Source organism: Danio rerio, chromosome 24, assembly GCF_052040795.2.
Source record: "Danio rerio strain M-AB ecotype USA chromosome 24, GRCz13ab, whole genome shotgun sequence".
In the NCBI taxonomy this organism is placed as follows: domain Eukaryota; kingdom Metazoa; phylum Chordata; class Actinopteri; order Cypriniformes; family Danionidae; genus Danio; species Danio rerio.
In genome coordinates, this window is record NC_141044.1 from 32,962,245 (window position 1) to 32,979,617 (window position 17,373).

The 17,373-nt window shown below is 36.5% G+C and overlaps 1 protein-coding gene across 2 annotated transcripts in view; it reads right to left on the reverse strand.

Moving 5' to 3' along the window:
* The window catches only part of vav3a (vav guanine nucleotide exchange factor 3a), a 160,869-nt gene that overhangs the window by 71,534 nt on the left and 71,962 nt on the right, over positions 1-17,373 (reverse strand). For both annotated transcript variants that reach the window (XM_087309779.1, XM_087309778.1), the window contains exons 5-10: positions 11,840-11,948; positions 10,755-10,847; positions 7,670-7,738; positions 7,481-7,584; positions 7,307-7,406; positions 6,847-6,942 (exon numbers count right to left, since the gene is read on the reverse strand). In XM_087309779.1, coding sequence (XP_087165905.1) covers positions 6,847-6,942; positions 7,307-7,406; positions 7,481-7,584; positions 7,670-7,738; positions 10,755-10,847; positions 11,840-11,948 — 571 coding nt within the window. The remainder of the gene's footprint in view (positions 1-6,846; positions 6,943-7,306; positions 7,407-7,480; positions 7,585-7,669; positions 7,739-10,754; positions 10,848-11,839; positions 11,949-17,373) is intronic.

Genomic DNA, 17,373 nt, shown 5'->3' on the forward strand with positions numbered 1-17,373 from the left:
TCTTTCAAAGTTGTATAATCACAATCAGAGATTGACACGGTGGTCACTCTTCTTGCAAAGTTACAACCTGGATATTAGGCACAAGAAGGGAGTTGAGAATATTCTAGCCGATGCACTGTCACGAGTATAAACTTTTTTTTTTTTTGTTTTGAAAAAGAGTTTATTCTTAAGTGGGGGAGTGTTACAAACCGCACAGTTTTGCTGCGTGTATGTTCTTTCTCTCTCTCTCTCTCTCTCTCTCTCTCTCTCTCTCTCTGTACCGGCCCTGTCATTTTCTCAGGTACCGCCTACTTTGGAGCACTATTGGCTGACAGGACTGCCAATCCTAATCAGCCGTGTGACGATGACATCTCTCTCTGCCAATCGCGTTCGTTGCAGAGCCCTTTAAAAACGGAAGCGGCAACGGGAGAAATCAGCTGTTGTTGTTTTGGCGTGTTGTCTGTTTGGTGGTGTCCGTGTGCGTTGTCGCTGTTACTGATGCGTACTTTGATTGAGATCTATTGATGTTGACTTTGAGTGAGTAACTGATGACTTTGAGTGAGATTTGTTTGAGAGTTCTGACGTGTGTTGCTACATCTATAGCCCGCTAATGCTCCATTCAAAACCTTCTGTGACTTGACAAGGGAGATCTGGAACAACATAGTAAGTCACGTGACATACATATTTGCACGCAGGATTATTGATGTATAGACACACTAGTTAGCGAAGTGCGCTAATTTTGTATTTTTGTTTATTAGTTAGAGTAAGTTCAGGGCGCTTTGCGCTGAAGACTTTTCTTTTCATATTGTTATTTTCTTATTTAGTGGATTGGGGAGGAGATTAAGGGAATGTTTTTGTTATATTTACTTCTTTGATTTCCATGCGCAAACTTCAGTTCCCTCTCCTATTTGTCTTGGTTCTTTTCAAATTTATCTTATGGTTTGTAAATATTGTAAATAATGTGGGAGCAATAAATCTTTTGCGGTGCTAATTTGTTGTTTGGTGTTTTCTTTTGCCATTTTTCAACATCAGTTTATACTTTGGTCATCTTTATGTTACTCCTTTTAATACCCTAGACAAATTGCCATCAAGGATCGTAACAATATCGTAACTGATGCCATTTTTTTGTTTTGGGTGAATCACTCATTTAATGCAGCTAATTTTGTTTAAAAAAATAATAATAAAAAAATCCAAGTACTACAATCTGAATTTTAAGCATAATTTCTTCAGTGACTTGATGCTTCAGAAATAATTCACAATTTGCTAATTTGATGCTCAAGAAAGAATTCAATTCAGTTTGTTAAATATTTATGTGGAAACTGTGATCAATTTTTAAGATTCTTTGATGCAAGTACACTTCAGAAGAACAGCATATTTAATACAAATCTTTTCTTTGACATATAACCATTTTTTTTTCTAAAATAAAGCAAGTTTGTTAACAATAATTACATTTAAGCAAATAAATGAATCTGTGCTGAATATGACTATTCAAAATGTTTAGAACATTCACTCATTCATTTTACTTTGGCTAGTTTCTTGTTTATTAGCCAGATATTCTAGCATATGTTTTACGCAGCAGGTGCCCTTCCAGCTGCAACCCAGTACTGGGAAACACTGACACACACTCGCATTCACACACTACGGCCAATTTTGTTTACCCAATTCACTTATATCTTTCGACTGTGGGGGAAACCCACGCCAACACGGGGCGAACATGCAAACTCCACTTAGATGTGATGCCAACTGGCCCAGCCAGGAATCGAACCAGTCACCTTCTTGCTATGAGGCAACAGTGTTAACCACTGAGCCACCATGCCACCCAGGTTCAGAAGAATTAATTAAAATTAAAGGTTAATATGTTTGTAATAATATTTAAAATATTGTTTACATATTTACAATTGTTACACTATGTTTTCTTAGTTTTTTTTTTAAATGGTAATACTTGTAGTCATTGATTGCGATACTGTTAAATTCAGAATTATTACCCCCCCAACCCCCCCCCCCTGAATTATTAGCCCCCTTGTTTATTTTTTCCCCATTTTCTTTTTAACAGAGATTATTTTAGCATATTTTTTAAACATAATAGTTTTATTAACTAATTTCTAATAACTGATTGATTTTATCTTTGCCATGATGACAGCAAATAATATTTAAGTAATACATTTTCAAGACACTTCTATACAGCTTAAAGTGACATTTAAAGGCTTAATTAGGTTAACTAGACAGGTTAGGGTAATTATGCAAGTTATCGTATAATGATGGTTTGTTTTGTAGACTATCGAAAATAAAAGTAGCTTAAAGGGACTAATAACTTTGACCCTAAAATGGTTTAAAAAAAAAAAAAACTGCTTTTATTCTAGCCTAAATAAAACAAATAAGATTTTTTCCAGAAGAAAAATATCATCAGACATACTGTGAAAATGTCCTCGCTCTGTTAAACATCATTTGGGAAATTTTTAAAAAAGAAAAAAAAAAAAAAAAAAGGGGGGGGGGGCTAATAATTCTGACTTCAACTGTATGTGTCAGTTGAAGTGCTAATAATTCCAGATATTGTTATGAAAACCCGACAAAAGCAATCCCTTGAAAAACTGCACCAAAATAATTTTTAAATATGGACCCTTTTCACATTTCAGGGGTTCTCAGCAGCAGCCGTAGACACTGCATTGCAAAACACCTCGCATAATCGGTATAATTGTAATTTTTTTTTTTTTGTAATTTGATGCAAAAATGATATAATACATGCATAAATACATATACGTGTACATAGGTTTTATTTAAAACCCAAATATTAAAAACTTTCAATGATTTAAGATTATGATGACTGTTAAATGCGTCAATAACAGTCTTGTAAAAAGGTTCAATTGTATTTTGCTAACAGGATACTAAGGAGATTCTGTAACCTAAAACCTTCATATTCCCATTATTACAATATCCAAATCAAGTTTAATAACACTGTCGCTACAAATATTAAAAACACGTCTGACACAATGCTTGTAATAACTAGATCTGGCAACACAGCAGAGCGGAGGCTTCACCTGTGCTTTAGAAACTTAATCTTAGTCAGAGACATGACTTTAAAAATGTACCTCTATTTGACCTTATCACTGGTTATGGGACAATTTCATTGAGTTCATCCTTGATTCATCAATATTTTATAGTTCCAAAGAATAAATAATAATACATTTGTTAATAAATAAACATAATCTAAGATCACTTAAATATATTTTTAATTTTGAATGCCGAATGTCAGATTTCTAATGAATTCCAACTCTAAAACTTTGGTTTTCAATTTAAAGCTGGCTTACTCATTCTCTCACTGGCCAAGAAAAGAGAAAGACAGTCTGTCACACACTAGCCTGATCTCAAGAGGACACACACACACACACACACACACACACACACACACAATCACCTCCCTTAAACCCACAGCTGGCCAGATGGGCAGGGAGGTGAAGTGAGCTGTGCACGGCCATACAGGCATGCTAAACAGACACACACACACACACAAACTCACACACACACACACACACACACACACACACACACACACACACACACACAGAAAAACCCTCATCTGCTGTGTCCGTCAGATTCAGAAAGAAGACGGTGGTGTATCTCCGTCACATTTCCCTCGCTCTTTCTCTGCTCTTCCTTCACGTTTATTTGTAAATCTCCTTTTTGATTGTAAATCATAGTTGGGTCATAGCCCCACACGTGATGGACAGACACACTTCATCAAATATTCATGGCAAAGCGTGAGGTGTTTGTGGAATCGGCCCAGACAAACACACTCGACAGGGGAAGCGAGATGCTTGTTTGTGTATTATTCTGTGGATTGTATTGCCCCTAGTGGACGAGGGTAGAATATATGTTGCACTGCCTCCTGCTGGTGGAGTTTCGACATGAATAATAATGCGGTTTTCTCTGTACAGCGAGATGTGGACAGCACTGCTCCTAGTGGACGCTCACAGTACAACTGACATTTAAATAGCAGGAGAGAAGAACTGGGCCTATTTTTGATCAGTGGACATGAATAATTGTTTAGTATTGTAAGATTGCAAAGGATGTTACACCAAAATACATGCATATGAAGGTACTGAATACATACTGTACACACATACAGAGCTGAAAAAAAAGTACACTACACACACACACACACTTACAAATATATATAATTTTTATACATTTTTAATAAGTTTTTAATAATTAGTTTTGTAGTTAAATTAATTATATAATATATTATTTCATTGATAAATATATAACTAGCTCGGCATGTTTTTTAAAGTATGTTTTTTTTTTTAACAAGCTGTCAGTTGCATGGCCTCCTGGGTAATCCTCCATTGTCACAAAGATCATGCGTGTTCAATTTTAAATTACAACAGTCACACATTCCATAAACTCCAATATGTTCACAAGCTACTAAATGTAACTAATTTAAATTGTTATTAAAGTAAACTAATGTCTTTTATTATTACTATTTTATTATTAAAATAAAACTTTTTCATTATTAAAAATATTTTTTTCTTAACTTTTCATTTTATTAAATTTTTCTGTAACATTTTTCCCTAAGGTACTTACAGTATTGAGATTACTAATTTTTGCACTGTGATTTTAAGTAATGTTGTTAATGTATGTATACAAATATCTTAGTGTAAAGCATCTTATAGAAAGTATTAATATTTAGTATTATATACATATATTAGGGCTTGCACGACTACTGGTTTCTGTTAATATTTTCTTTTTTTCTTTTTCAAAATAATACTCGAGTTACTCGACTACCCGTGATTTGAGCTAGTTAGAAAGACAAAAATAAATCCTTCTCAATACACGTTTTATTAATTCATATACTGTAAAACCCAAAAAAGTTAAGGTAGCTCACCATTTGAGAAAACCGATTGCAACAAACCATTTAAGTTCAAAAACGAATCCTAATGAGTACTGTGAACTTAATTTATTTGAGTAAAAAAAAGCAATTTGAGCACAGTAAAACCCAATAAATGAAGAGAACTCAAACAAAGTAAGTTTTGTAAAACCAAATCAATTAAGACAACTCAAATTGTTTAAGGAAGCCGATTGCTACAAACCATTTGAATGGAAAAAAACTAATCACTAATCAAAACAAAATACTAATGTGAATTTTCTCCATTAAGTGGAAGTGATGAGGTATTTAATTAACTCATTACCTTCAACACTGAGTTCAAAACTCTTTTCAAATGAGCAGAATGAACTTTCAATCAATTCGGAGTTAACTACACTCATTTCATTGGATAAAGTTGACTGTTGGGTTTTACAGTAGCCGATTGCAACAATTTCATAGGCCTAACATAAACTGTCAAAACTTTAATATTACATAATTTTCTTTTAAGTTACAGAGTAATATAAAAACAAAAGCTGCACACAACATTGTAATCTTAACATCTGCGTCATAGGCTTCCTGTATGCGAAGCAAACTCCATGTGCATCCTGTAATACTTTAATAAGTTATTTTAGTAACTTTTGGGGTTGCACGGTTTTACTTGTACTATGGTAGTACCGCGATACTAGGGCTCCAAAATACTGGCGGTGCCACTGTAGTACCGTCATTAATGGTTTATCTACAATAGTTAATGTTGCATGTGGAAAATTCACTAAACTGCTCACACGTTTGTGCAACAATAGACCATTTTATTTTAATAGTCTGTGGATTGCAAAACTGTGTAGAATTTGTGCCTATTATGATAGCCTATTGCACATTGCACACTTCAATTCAAACGTACATCTGAATCGGTTCATTTCGGTTTCTGTTATATGAATTAGAAGCTACAAAAACTGCAACAATCACTTTAAAAGAACGACTCACGAAGTGAACTTTTAAATTACTTTGGATTGTTGCCTGATAAGACTGAAAAAAATAGATAAAAAACCCAAAAGAGCATCAGGAAACACTGAAACAAGTTTGGACCACTTCATATCGGAGAAAAATGCTCTTTTGTAGCAAATTTGGTTCAGTATAATTTGTATCTTTATTTGAATGTATTTTTGTTGGTCAGTTATCTACAAAATAAACAAAAAGAATGAATCTATTTTAGGTGAAGTGACGTGCAAATAATACTTTTTGGCCTTAAGAGAATTATGAATCTAATTCAATTAGGCCAATTATAGCAAAATCTAGTATTTCTGACAATTGTATTTATTTGTTATGTGATATTTGTTACAGTATCATGATGCTTCAGCTGGTATAGTATCGTAAGATTAATGGTATCGTGACAACCCTAGTAATTTTTCAGCAGTAATATAAACTAGGTAAAACTTAATTGCTAAAATCAGAATAGAATACGTAATATACTGCAATTTCACTGCATGTACAAGTGTATGTGGCAACTAAAGGCTTTTTATCTCCATCAATACAGCTCAATCGACAAAAAAAATAAATAGCCTAATAATTAAAAACATAAATAATATGTAAAAAGTTAAAATTGAAAATACATAAATAAAATAATAATAATACAAAATAAAAAAAGCTAGGCTAATTATTACATTTTGATTTTATATTTAGTATTACTGTTATTATAATAATAATACTACTACTAATAATAACAATTAATAATAATAATAATAATAATAATAATAATAATAATAATAAAAAATAATAATAATGATAATAATAATAATAATAATAATAATAATAATAAGTATTATTATTATTATTATTATTATTATTATTATTGATATTATGGATATTGTTGTTATTATTGATTTTATTATTATTATTATCATTATTATTATCAATCTAAATGCCTGTAAAAATAGTAATGTCATGTTGTCGTGAACTAAGAGCTCAGGTTATGCTGGTTTAAGTGCAGGAATAAAAGGAAAGTGATGTCAAACCTGTAAAAGCAGGTGATACTTTAAAACTCTCTGCATCGGGACAACCAGCAGGTCTCTGAGAGTAAACTTCCCATTATTGGCTCGCTTTGAACACAACTGAAATCAATAAACATACACCACATATAACATTTATAGAAGCAAATGATGCAAATATAAACATACAAACAGTTCTATAAACGTTTTATTTATCGTACATTATACATATATTATTTTACATTTACAAAAAAATACATAAAAACAGTGCTGTTCACAACCACCAGGGGGCAGAGTTTCACAGCAAATAAACACGACCACATCTGTTTCAGTTATAATTATTCAATTATAAGTTATGAATAATAATTCAATTTTCAGAATTATATTATAATAGTTTTCTCAGCAATTAAAATATCCTTAAAAAAACATATAGTTTTAAAATTTCATAATAAATAAACACTACCACATCATTTTTTGAACATCTCACCTCTAGCATCTGCCGGACGTCCTCTCTGTTCTTACAGATGTCATCCAGACATGCAATGGCAGATTCCACTTGACTGCAGTATTTGCCGTACAGGACTAATCTATAGCAGAGTAAAGCAAACATATATGAGACAGATTTCACTCTTGAAAGAGTTATGAAGAACAAATCTGTCACCTTTCTTTGTATTTGATGAAGATCTGGTAGAGGTTAGTGGCGTTGTGCATGAGCACTGAATCCTGCACTTCCCTCAGGAGACTCGTGTGCACTTTCACAAGATCCTGATGTGATGAAGAATATGAAAATATGAAGCGACGAGGACAATTACGCTGGATTTATGCTAAAGCCTGTGCTTCATAAACTCACTGGTATGTTGATGAACACTTTTTCGATCTCCCCGCTGGACAGCGACTGTCCCAGAGGCTTCATAAAGAACTGTGGGTGGAGGGAACAAAAAGATAGAGCACAGGAAGTTGTTATGACTAAAGCACTGTGTTTGCAATTGGATGTATGTCTGGTGTTTCAAGCTAAATTTATTATGGTTTAATCATGGAAATTACAATTAATATATAAAAATATGCACATAAAAATGCATTTAAAATTAAAATGACGATTTGAACCATTATAAAAATGCACCATCATTTCATAACTAGTAACTGGAACTGGACATAGTAACTAGTAACTAAAATAGAATATATATATATATAGAATAGAATATAAAATAAAAGAATGGTTTGAATCATTTTACCATCTTTTTTGAATTATTATTACTATTTACACTCATTGGCCACTTTATTAGGTACACCTGTCTAACTGCTTGCTAGCAATTTTTTAATCAGCCAATCACATGGCAGCAACTCAATGCATTTAGGCATGTAGACATAGTCAAGACGATCTGCTGCAGTTCAAAAAGAGCATCAGGATGGAAAAGAAAGGTGTTTTAAGTGACTTTGAACATGGCATGGTTGCTGGTTGCATGGTTGGTCTGAGTATTTCAGAAACTGCTGATCTACTGGAATTTTCATGCACAAACATCTCTGGGGTTTACAGAGAATGGTCAGATAAAGAGAAAATATCCATTGAGCTGCAGTTCTGTAGGCACAAATGCCTTGTTGATGCCAGAGGTCAGAGGAGAATGACCAGACTGGTTTGAGCTGATAGAAAGGCAAAAGTAACTCAAATAATGACTCTTTACAGGGTCTTGATTTCTGCAGCGACATTCGGATGGTAGGGTCAGAATTTGGCATCAACAACATGAAAACATGGATTCATCCTGCCTTATATCAACGGTTCAGGATGGTGTTGGTGGTGTAATAGTGTGGAGGATATCTTCTTGGCACACTTTGGGCCCATTAGTACCAATTGAGCATTGTGTCAATGCCATAGCCTAACTTGTATTGTTGCTGAGCATGTCCATTCCTTTATGACCACAGTGTACCCATCTTCTGATGGCTACTTCCAGCAGGATAACATGCCATGTCATAAAGCGCAAATCATCTCAGACTGGTTTCTTGAACGTAACAATAAGTTCACTGTACTTAAATGGCCTCCAGATCCCAACTCAATAGAAAACCTTTGAAATGTTGGGAAAGGGATATTCGCATCATAGACATGCAGCCAACAAATCTGCAGCAACTGCGTGATGCTATCATGTCAATATGGAGCAGAATCTCTTGAGGAATATTTTCAGCACCTTGTTGAATCTATTCCACAAAGGATTAAAGCAGTTCTGAAGGCAAATAAAGGTTCAACCCGGTACAAGTAAGGTGTACCTAATAAAGTGGCCGGTGAGTGTATAATGCAACAATAAAATATTAGAGCATGTAACATATTTAAATGCCTTATATGTACATTAGACAAACATTAATAAATAAATATGAATTATAATTATATGCTATATGATATGTTAAAAATTAGTAATTGATTTTAAATACACAATTTATTGCTGTAACTACAATCCAAATGTTGTATGAGTAAAATAGCTTATTAAATAAAGCCCACCACCACAGATAATAATGATAATAACCGTTTACAGTAATAATATATTTGTTGACACTTTATTGACTGTAGTTAAACGTGTTTATGCTACTTTATTTGACATTTTCATAAACATAGATTAATAATAATGGTGGCTTATAGCTAGGGCCAGACGGAATCTGCGGACGTTTTTTGCTATTTCCGCTGAGGATTTCTGTGCAATTTATTTGGGAGTATCATAACTAAAACCTTAACATATAAAATAAAAAAATAACATCTTTTTAACTTTTATTTAATGTTTAAAATGCAAATCCAGTTAGATTCACTTTATTTGGTAAACAAAGCAAGTGTGTCATATAATATATCTAGTAAAAGAGAGAACAATACTGTACACACTGCATTGTACATAAATCAGATGAACATTTTCATATTAGTCAATAATATTACTGTAATTGATTAAAAAACTAAATAAATATAGATTTGCACACATTTACTCAAGCAAATAAACAGTAATAATGATGGGCTAAAAATATGCGGAAAATCTACTTGCCTACTTACAGCATGCAAATGTAACAAGAAATGAATGCAATTCATATCATATATTGGCAGGAACTGTACTGTACACCATGGTAAAATATTGTAAGGTAACATGGGCAAAATGATCCCTCCATGGTTTTATTTGTATCTACTATAAACACTAAAAATCAATCATAATCTGATTACCAAAGTTAACTTTGTGCTGCAGCCTGCATTACATTAAAGAGATAGTTTACCCAAAATAAAAACTCTGTCATCATTTACTCGAATTAAAGATTATAGTAAATAATTACTTCATTTGTTCCAAACCTATTTGAATTTCTTTTTTCTGTTAAACACAAAAGAAGATATTTTGAAGAATGTTGAAAGATAACATCTGATTTTAACCCTCTGGGGTCAAAGGTCATTTTGGGTCATAAGATATTTTGACATGCCCTCCCATTTTTGCTAATTTCAGCTACTTATTACATAGTACTGGCCAACATGTAATTTTTTGTATTCAGCACAAACTGTGCTACAATAATAAGTGATAACGAAGGATGTACATGTTTGTGTTTTTTAGAGAAAAAAAAATACATGTATGTTTTGGAAAAAAAAAATGTAGCTGAAGTGAGGTCCAAAAAAACACAATGAATGGGCCTGAATTAGACTTCTGAGAAACCAGTCTTGTAGGATAGAATCTTTACTTCACAATTATGTGAAAATTATTATGTTCTCTCATTCAAAGAAAACATTACAGTGATTTAATAATTTAACAATTTAGTAATTGTTTTTTCCTACTATGGGACTAAATGGTTACCAGTTTCCTACATACTTCATAATATCTTCAAGTTGAGTAAATGAAGAGTACATTTTCTTTTTTTGGGGTAAACTGTCCCTTTGAGCAGATCTCTCAGCAGGTTCTGAACATAAGTGTGTAGTTATTAGCAGGCCTCACTTTCTCTATAGAGTCCAGTGTCTCAGTGTATTTCTCCTCAGTTTGCTTGATCTCCATCAGACAGCAGCTCCTGATGTCCGTCTCTGCCTGTTTCTGTGATCACAACACAAAATATAACTCACAAACCTTCACTACCTGACAAAAGTTTTGTCGCCTATGCATGTTTTAAGAACAACAAATAATAACTTGACCTCTAGTTGATCATTTGGTATTTGTAGTGGCTTATATGAAAGGTAAAGGCCTCTAGATTACGCTTATTTTACCATAATAAAATATGATCACACCTTGATTGTTAATTATTTATTTAGGACAGTAAGGTCTGACTTTGCTTTGACAAAAGTCTTGTCACTTAACAGAAATAATGTACAGTACAGAATATAAAGTCATGGTGTAGTGGAAAAATAATTAATATTGTGTATGACTCGGCTTGGAGGACTGCATCCATACATCTCTGCTATGACTCAAATAACTTATTAATAAAGTCATCTGGAATGACAAAGAAAGTGTTCTTGCAGGACTCCCAGAGGTTATCGAGATACTTTGGATTCATCTTCAATGCCTCCTCCATCTTACTATAGACATGCTAAATAATGTTCATATCTGGAGACTGGGCTGGCCAATCCTGGAGCACCTTGACCTTTTTTGCTTTAAGGAACTTTGATGTGGAGGCTGGAGTATGAAAAGGAGCGCTATCCTGCTGAAGAATTTGCCCTCTGCTATAGTTTGTAATGTTATGGGGAGCTCAAATGTCTTGATACCTCAGGCTGTTGATGTTGCCATTCACTTTGCAGATCTCCCGCACGCCCCATTACTGAATGTAACCCAAACCATGATTTCTCTTTTACCAAAATTGACCAGACAGATTTTTTTGAGAATCTTGGGTCTATATGGGTACCAATAGATCTTCTGCTGTATTTGTGAAGATTGAGATACAGTTCAACTGATAGGAAAAATCTACATCCTGCCACTTTTCTAAATGATCAACTAGAAGTCAAGTTATTATTTGTTGCTCTTACAACTGGGATTGAAGACAAGAGGTGTACACATATAGTATGTTCACTCCTAAATCATTCAGGTAAACTCACCTGTGGCTGAACCAACTCGACCTTCATCAGGTCTTCATACACCTCTCCACCTTCATCATCGTCGTACACACAGTCATAGAGATCCTCCTCATCTTCAACACCGTTCTCACTGAAACACACAGACCGACAGCATTCAGCCATTTAAGAGTAATTGCAAAAATGACAGAACAATTTATGAATTCATGAACATTTGTCCAGGAATAATCACAAAATCAGCACATCACGTCTCTTACGTTGCTCTGATGTGATTTTGTCCACTCATTTTGTCAACTCCACTCTTTTCTAGCTTCTTACATATTTCAGGTAATAAAGTGGGTTGATTAAAATGATAGATCACCCAAAAATATATATATTGACTGTTTTGTTTATGTTAAACACAAAGTAAGATATTTTGAAGAAAGCTGAAAACCTGTAACCATTGACAACCATAGTAGGTAGTCAATGTTTACCAGTTTCAAGCTTTCTTTAAAATATCTTCTTTGGTATTCAACTGAAGAAAAAAATACCTCATAAAGCTTTGGAACAAGTAAAGTGTGAGTAAATGATGACACAATTTTCATTTTTTGATGAACTATCCCTTTAAGGCCAATTTAAACTTCTAATGTATGTGAAGTGCACACGGTAGATCCAGAGAAGCTTTCGCAGGCATTCATCTTACACTGATACACACATCTCAACAACCACAACATCATTGTTGCAAAGCAGAGAGCAACATCTGTGATTGGTCGGTTTGGTGGCAGTGCTGAGTGTGGGAGGGGCAAAGCGAGCCCGATGTCGGGAGGGTTTAAAAAGTGTTGAGTCCCATTGAGGAGCTCAGGATGAATACTTTTGTTTTGTATTTACTTTATGATTAAAGTTGTTAAACGTTCACCAGTTCCTCTGTCATTCTTCCTTGTATGAGTATGAGCTACTTCTACATTAGCATCACACCAATTTCTATGATGTAACCCTACAAACATCTGCAAAGAAACTCAACACGGGGGACTAAAGAAACCCCACTGTCTACTAGTGTTTCGGAAGTGTTATTGCCAGAGCAGTATAGACATAATAAAAAACTACATTTTTACGATGTCGTAAGCTATGTGCAAGGTATGGGCCATGGAATATAGCAATCTCTTAAGTATAAATCTGTCAGGGTTCTGCCACTCTGGTCTTGTAAATTCTTGTTTTGGTGGCAGAGCTCTGACACTACCCATGTCTGGTCCTGTTTCTGTCTCTGTGTGCGCGCGCGCCGTCGTGGGTGTACGCAGAGTGTGCGCGCTGCCGTTTGATGTGGCCGCGCGCGCGCTGCTTCCCTCAGACGCACGTGCTCTTGTACTAGTGTTTGTGTTTGTTCTGTCAGCATCGCGCTGCTTTATTCTCGGCGCCTCCGTCTAGTTGGTTTCAGTTGGTTGGCGCTGAGATGAAGCATGCGCGTTGCTTATGTGTGAGTGCACGGTAAGGTGTTTATCTATCGTGTGCTCGTGTCTTGCGTCTCTTGTCAAAGCACGTGGCTCGATGTTTACATTGTGGTCACGTGCTTTTGTCGTGTGCTTCAGTGTTGTGTTTGTTGTCATGAACATGCAGTTAATGAGTTCTCTTATTGGCTGCATGTTCTTGTCCTGTTATGTGAGCGCATGGCTTGTGTTGTCTCTCTGTCATGCGCTCTCCCGTCTATTGTCTTGTCCCACCCTCCTTGTTTACCCATTATTAGTTAATTGTGTTCACCTGTTTGTGTGTTAATTTTCTACAGTTTATAAACCCCTCACATTTGCTGTCCTGTGCCAGTTCGTCATCACATGTTGTTGTTTGAAGTCCTGTCGTGTTTCCAGTCCACATCCTTGCCAGTCTGCCCAGTCCTGTTTGTATGTGAATGTATTTGTTTTGTTAATGTTTTCCCCCTCGGGGTAGTTTATTTTGCATTTTATTTTATGTTCATAATTTAATAAATTCCCCATTTTCCTGCACTTGAGTCCTCGCTCCTTTTTACCCATTTCCCCTCACCAACCCTGACAAAATCAGACTTTAGCCATAACTTTTTTATCAAGTATTTCCAGAGATTTCCTATCAGGTTTAGATCAGGACTCTGGGATGACATTAAATTATTTCAGTGTTTGCAGTTTTAATGCGCTATATTGCTGTGTGATAGAGCTCATTGCCCTGCATTAAAATGCTGGCTGATTGAGCGATGAACACAAGGAAGAAACTGCATGTTGCTTAAGGAGTGTGAGATGAACATGTTGAACATGCACTGTTATGTAGCTTTATTAGAGACCAAACTCCTGCTGCAGAAAGCTTGATTTCATGATTCACTTTCACTTCTTTAGACATTTAGAGTTCAGTCTTTCTCCATTTTGATGACAAACATAATGTTTCTCGTCAGACCCTAAATCGAACTTGCTTGCTTAAAGTAAACTTTGGATCAGATTTCTTGCTCCTCGATAAAGCCTTTTGACTCTTGCTGCTTTTTCTGTTTGGTCACTGCAGGGCTTTCAGTCAAACTCTTTTAAACACCACTGTATGTTAAAGGGCACATAGGTTACCCCTTTTTTCATATTTAATATAAGTCTTTTGTGTCCCCAGAATGTGTCTGTAAAGTTTCAGCTCAAAACACCCATTAGAGTATGTATTATAGCTGTTTAAAAATGTCTGTATTATAGCTGGGAAAAGGTTGTTCCTGTGTTTTTGCAGTCATCCCCGCCCACCGATCCCACGTGCCTGTCAGCAGCACGCCTCAACACGCCCTCGGCTGCCTCAGGAAGCAGATCTCACGTAAGCTTTGTGAGAAATACTACAGTAAGAACTTTACCATCAGTATTTGATGCATTTTTTTGTGGAGTTGCAACAATCAGTTCACACACACATAGCACAGACACGTGGCAAGACACACACGCATATACATAGCATAGAGACGCAGGCAGACACACACACACACACACATAGCACAGACAAGTAGCCCAAACACACACGCACATACATAGCGTAGAGACGCAGGAAGGCACACACACACACACACACACACACACACATAGCACAGACAAGTAGCGCAGACAGAAACACACACATATAGTGTAGAGACGCAGACACACACACACGCACACAGAGAGACAATGAGAGAGACACGAGGTAGAGATCCGCGCGGGACTAAATTTTGAATCTCGCTCCCGCCCGCACCCGCCAGGTTTTAGCCCAAACCCGACCGTTCCCGTCTATATTAAGCATTTGTTGTCCCGCTGCCCGACCCGCCCCGTTTTGTACCCGCCGCGCTCGATCCCGCTAAAGAGCGGGGTGGAGAACAAAACCGAAAATCACCCAACTATACAGTCCAGACAGCCTATAACAAGCTGTCTGTATAAACACACTCACACACAGCACTAAGCACACACACAGACAAAGCTCTCTCTCTCTTATTCGCGCGCGGACTAACACACACACACACATAAGCACCAAGCACACACACAGGCAAAGCGCTCTCTCTCTCTCTCTCTCTCATTCGCGCGCGCACTTGCGAGTGCGCACACATACACACACAAACACAGCAACAGACAAGCTAAACACAGCATCGCGCTATTTCATTTACACACATACATACGCGTGGTCGCTCGGGAGTCGGGAGCGATATTGCTAGACAGTCCGCTCCCGCTCCCGCGATTTATTCGGAAATTTATTCCTGCACCGCAGAAATCTGGTCGGGTCCTGCGGCGCCCGCGGGACAGCCGCGGCAATGCAGACCTCTAACACGAGGCTGTACTGATGAAGTGAATCGCTGTACTTTATTACACACGTGCACACGTTTTAAAACATGTTAAACTTGTAAAACTCACTCTTGATCACGTCTGATGATGATTGATGATCCTAGCAAACTGAACTGACCTTTTATTCCCGGTTGCTTTGCACTCGTCCAGTCTTGTCGATATGAGCATATGCATTACTACAGAGACATGTTAATGCGCGCAGCTGTCAATCAATATTGGTGGGCGGGGGGACCGCACTCCTACGTAAAGTTGCAGTCGATCTGAAAACCGCTCCAGTTGGTCCACCGTTTTTATGTTGTTAAATTTGGGGAAAAAAAGAACTGGGTGTGTTTATATCACCCCAATATGACAGTATATACCAGGGGTGGCGAACCCGCGGCTCGCGAGCCGCTTGCGGCTCTTTTACTGCTCTTGTGCGGCTCAACCTCTCGCGCGATTTAACATACATTAACCAATTGACTAACGCCCCATTCACACGGGGCTTCTGCGTCTCTTTCTGCTTTTGTGCGGCTCAACCTCTTGCGCGATTTAACATATAATAACCAATTGACTAATGCCCCATTCACACGGGGCTTCACGTTGCTCGCTGCAGAAGCTGGGAGTAGCTCAACTTTTCAAGCGCTTACGGACGCGTTAGCCAATCAGATCGCTGTATGCAAATACACCTGCTAGAAAGTGGCCTATTGCTGACTGAATTTTATTTTCTGACGCTTCCATTCAGACACGCCTTCAGTCAAGGGTTGACACTGAAGCCCCATTTGATTGGGGCGCAACACGAGTGACGTGCAGTTCGTTAATATCAATCGTCATGGCAGAGTCAGGAAAGCGTACAGCTAAGCGTAAATACGAAGATGAGGGCAGAACATTTTTATCTGAATGGGATTTTACACTGAAACTAGTGAAATCAAAGCATCGCTCTGTTCTTACTGACACACATGTGAAAGAGTTACTACGAGTAGCCACAACTGAATACGAGCCAGACCTGAAAAAGATTGTGGAAACCAAGGAATGTCAGGTGTCCCACTGAGTCAAGTAAAATGAGGTAGGCTAATTTAAATCCATGAAAACTATTGCGTTATATAATTAGGTGTATAAGTTATTGTGACAGATATACTGTTGTTTGCACATCTGTTGTGTGGCTCTTTGCAGTGATAAAGTTTTTTTTTTGGCTCATCATGCCAAACAGGTTCGCCACCCCTGGTATATACTCTATACTTACACACATGTATGTCCAAACAGCTTGAAAAGTAGATTTTTCACCATAGGTGCCCTTTAAGATATTGATCTTTACCCTGTTCAAGAAGAACTGGATTAAGGTGCTGTTTACAATAACAGTGTGTTTCTGTTTTAAAAAGTATAGCTTTTGTTATAGTTATGCCTGGTGTTGACACTTCTCAGACACCTCTGGCTAGTGAAAACAGAGCTTTAAAAATAAATAAGACCTCATTGTTGTTTTCAGTTTCAGTAAATAGATCGACTGAAATGCAGATTTTGTAAAACAAAGGCATGGCTATCCACAGTTGCCCTCTGACTGAACTTCTGGACTATTGCATATCATTCCAATTTGTGACGCCCCTCTCATATTACAGTACCATAACACAACCGGTAGACACAAAGTACATAATGAAATATTTTACAAATTGCAGATTTTCTCTTGATGTAGTCTTCATCTTTATCCGTTTAGTCTTCATCTTGTTAATCTGTTTTCAAAAGGTTTTAGTCCCCTTAAAACAGCTCATTGTCTTGCAAAAATCAATGAAAACTGGAAAGATCAGCTTGCAGAAGGCCCTTAATTCCTGG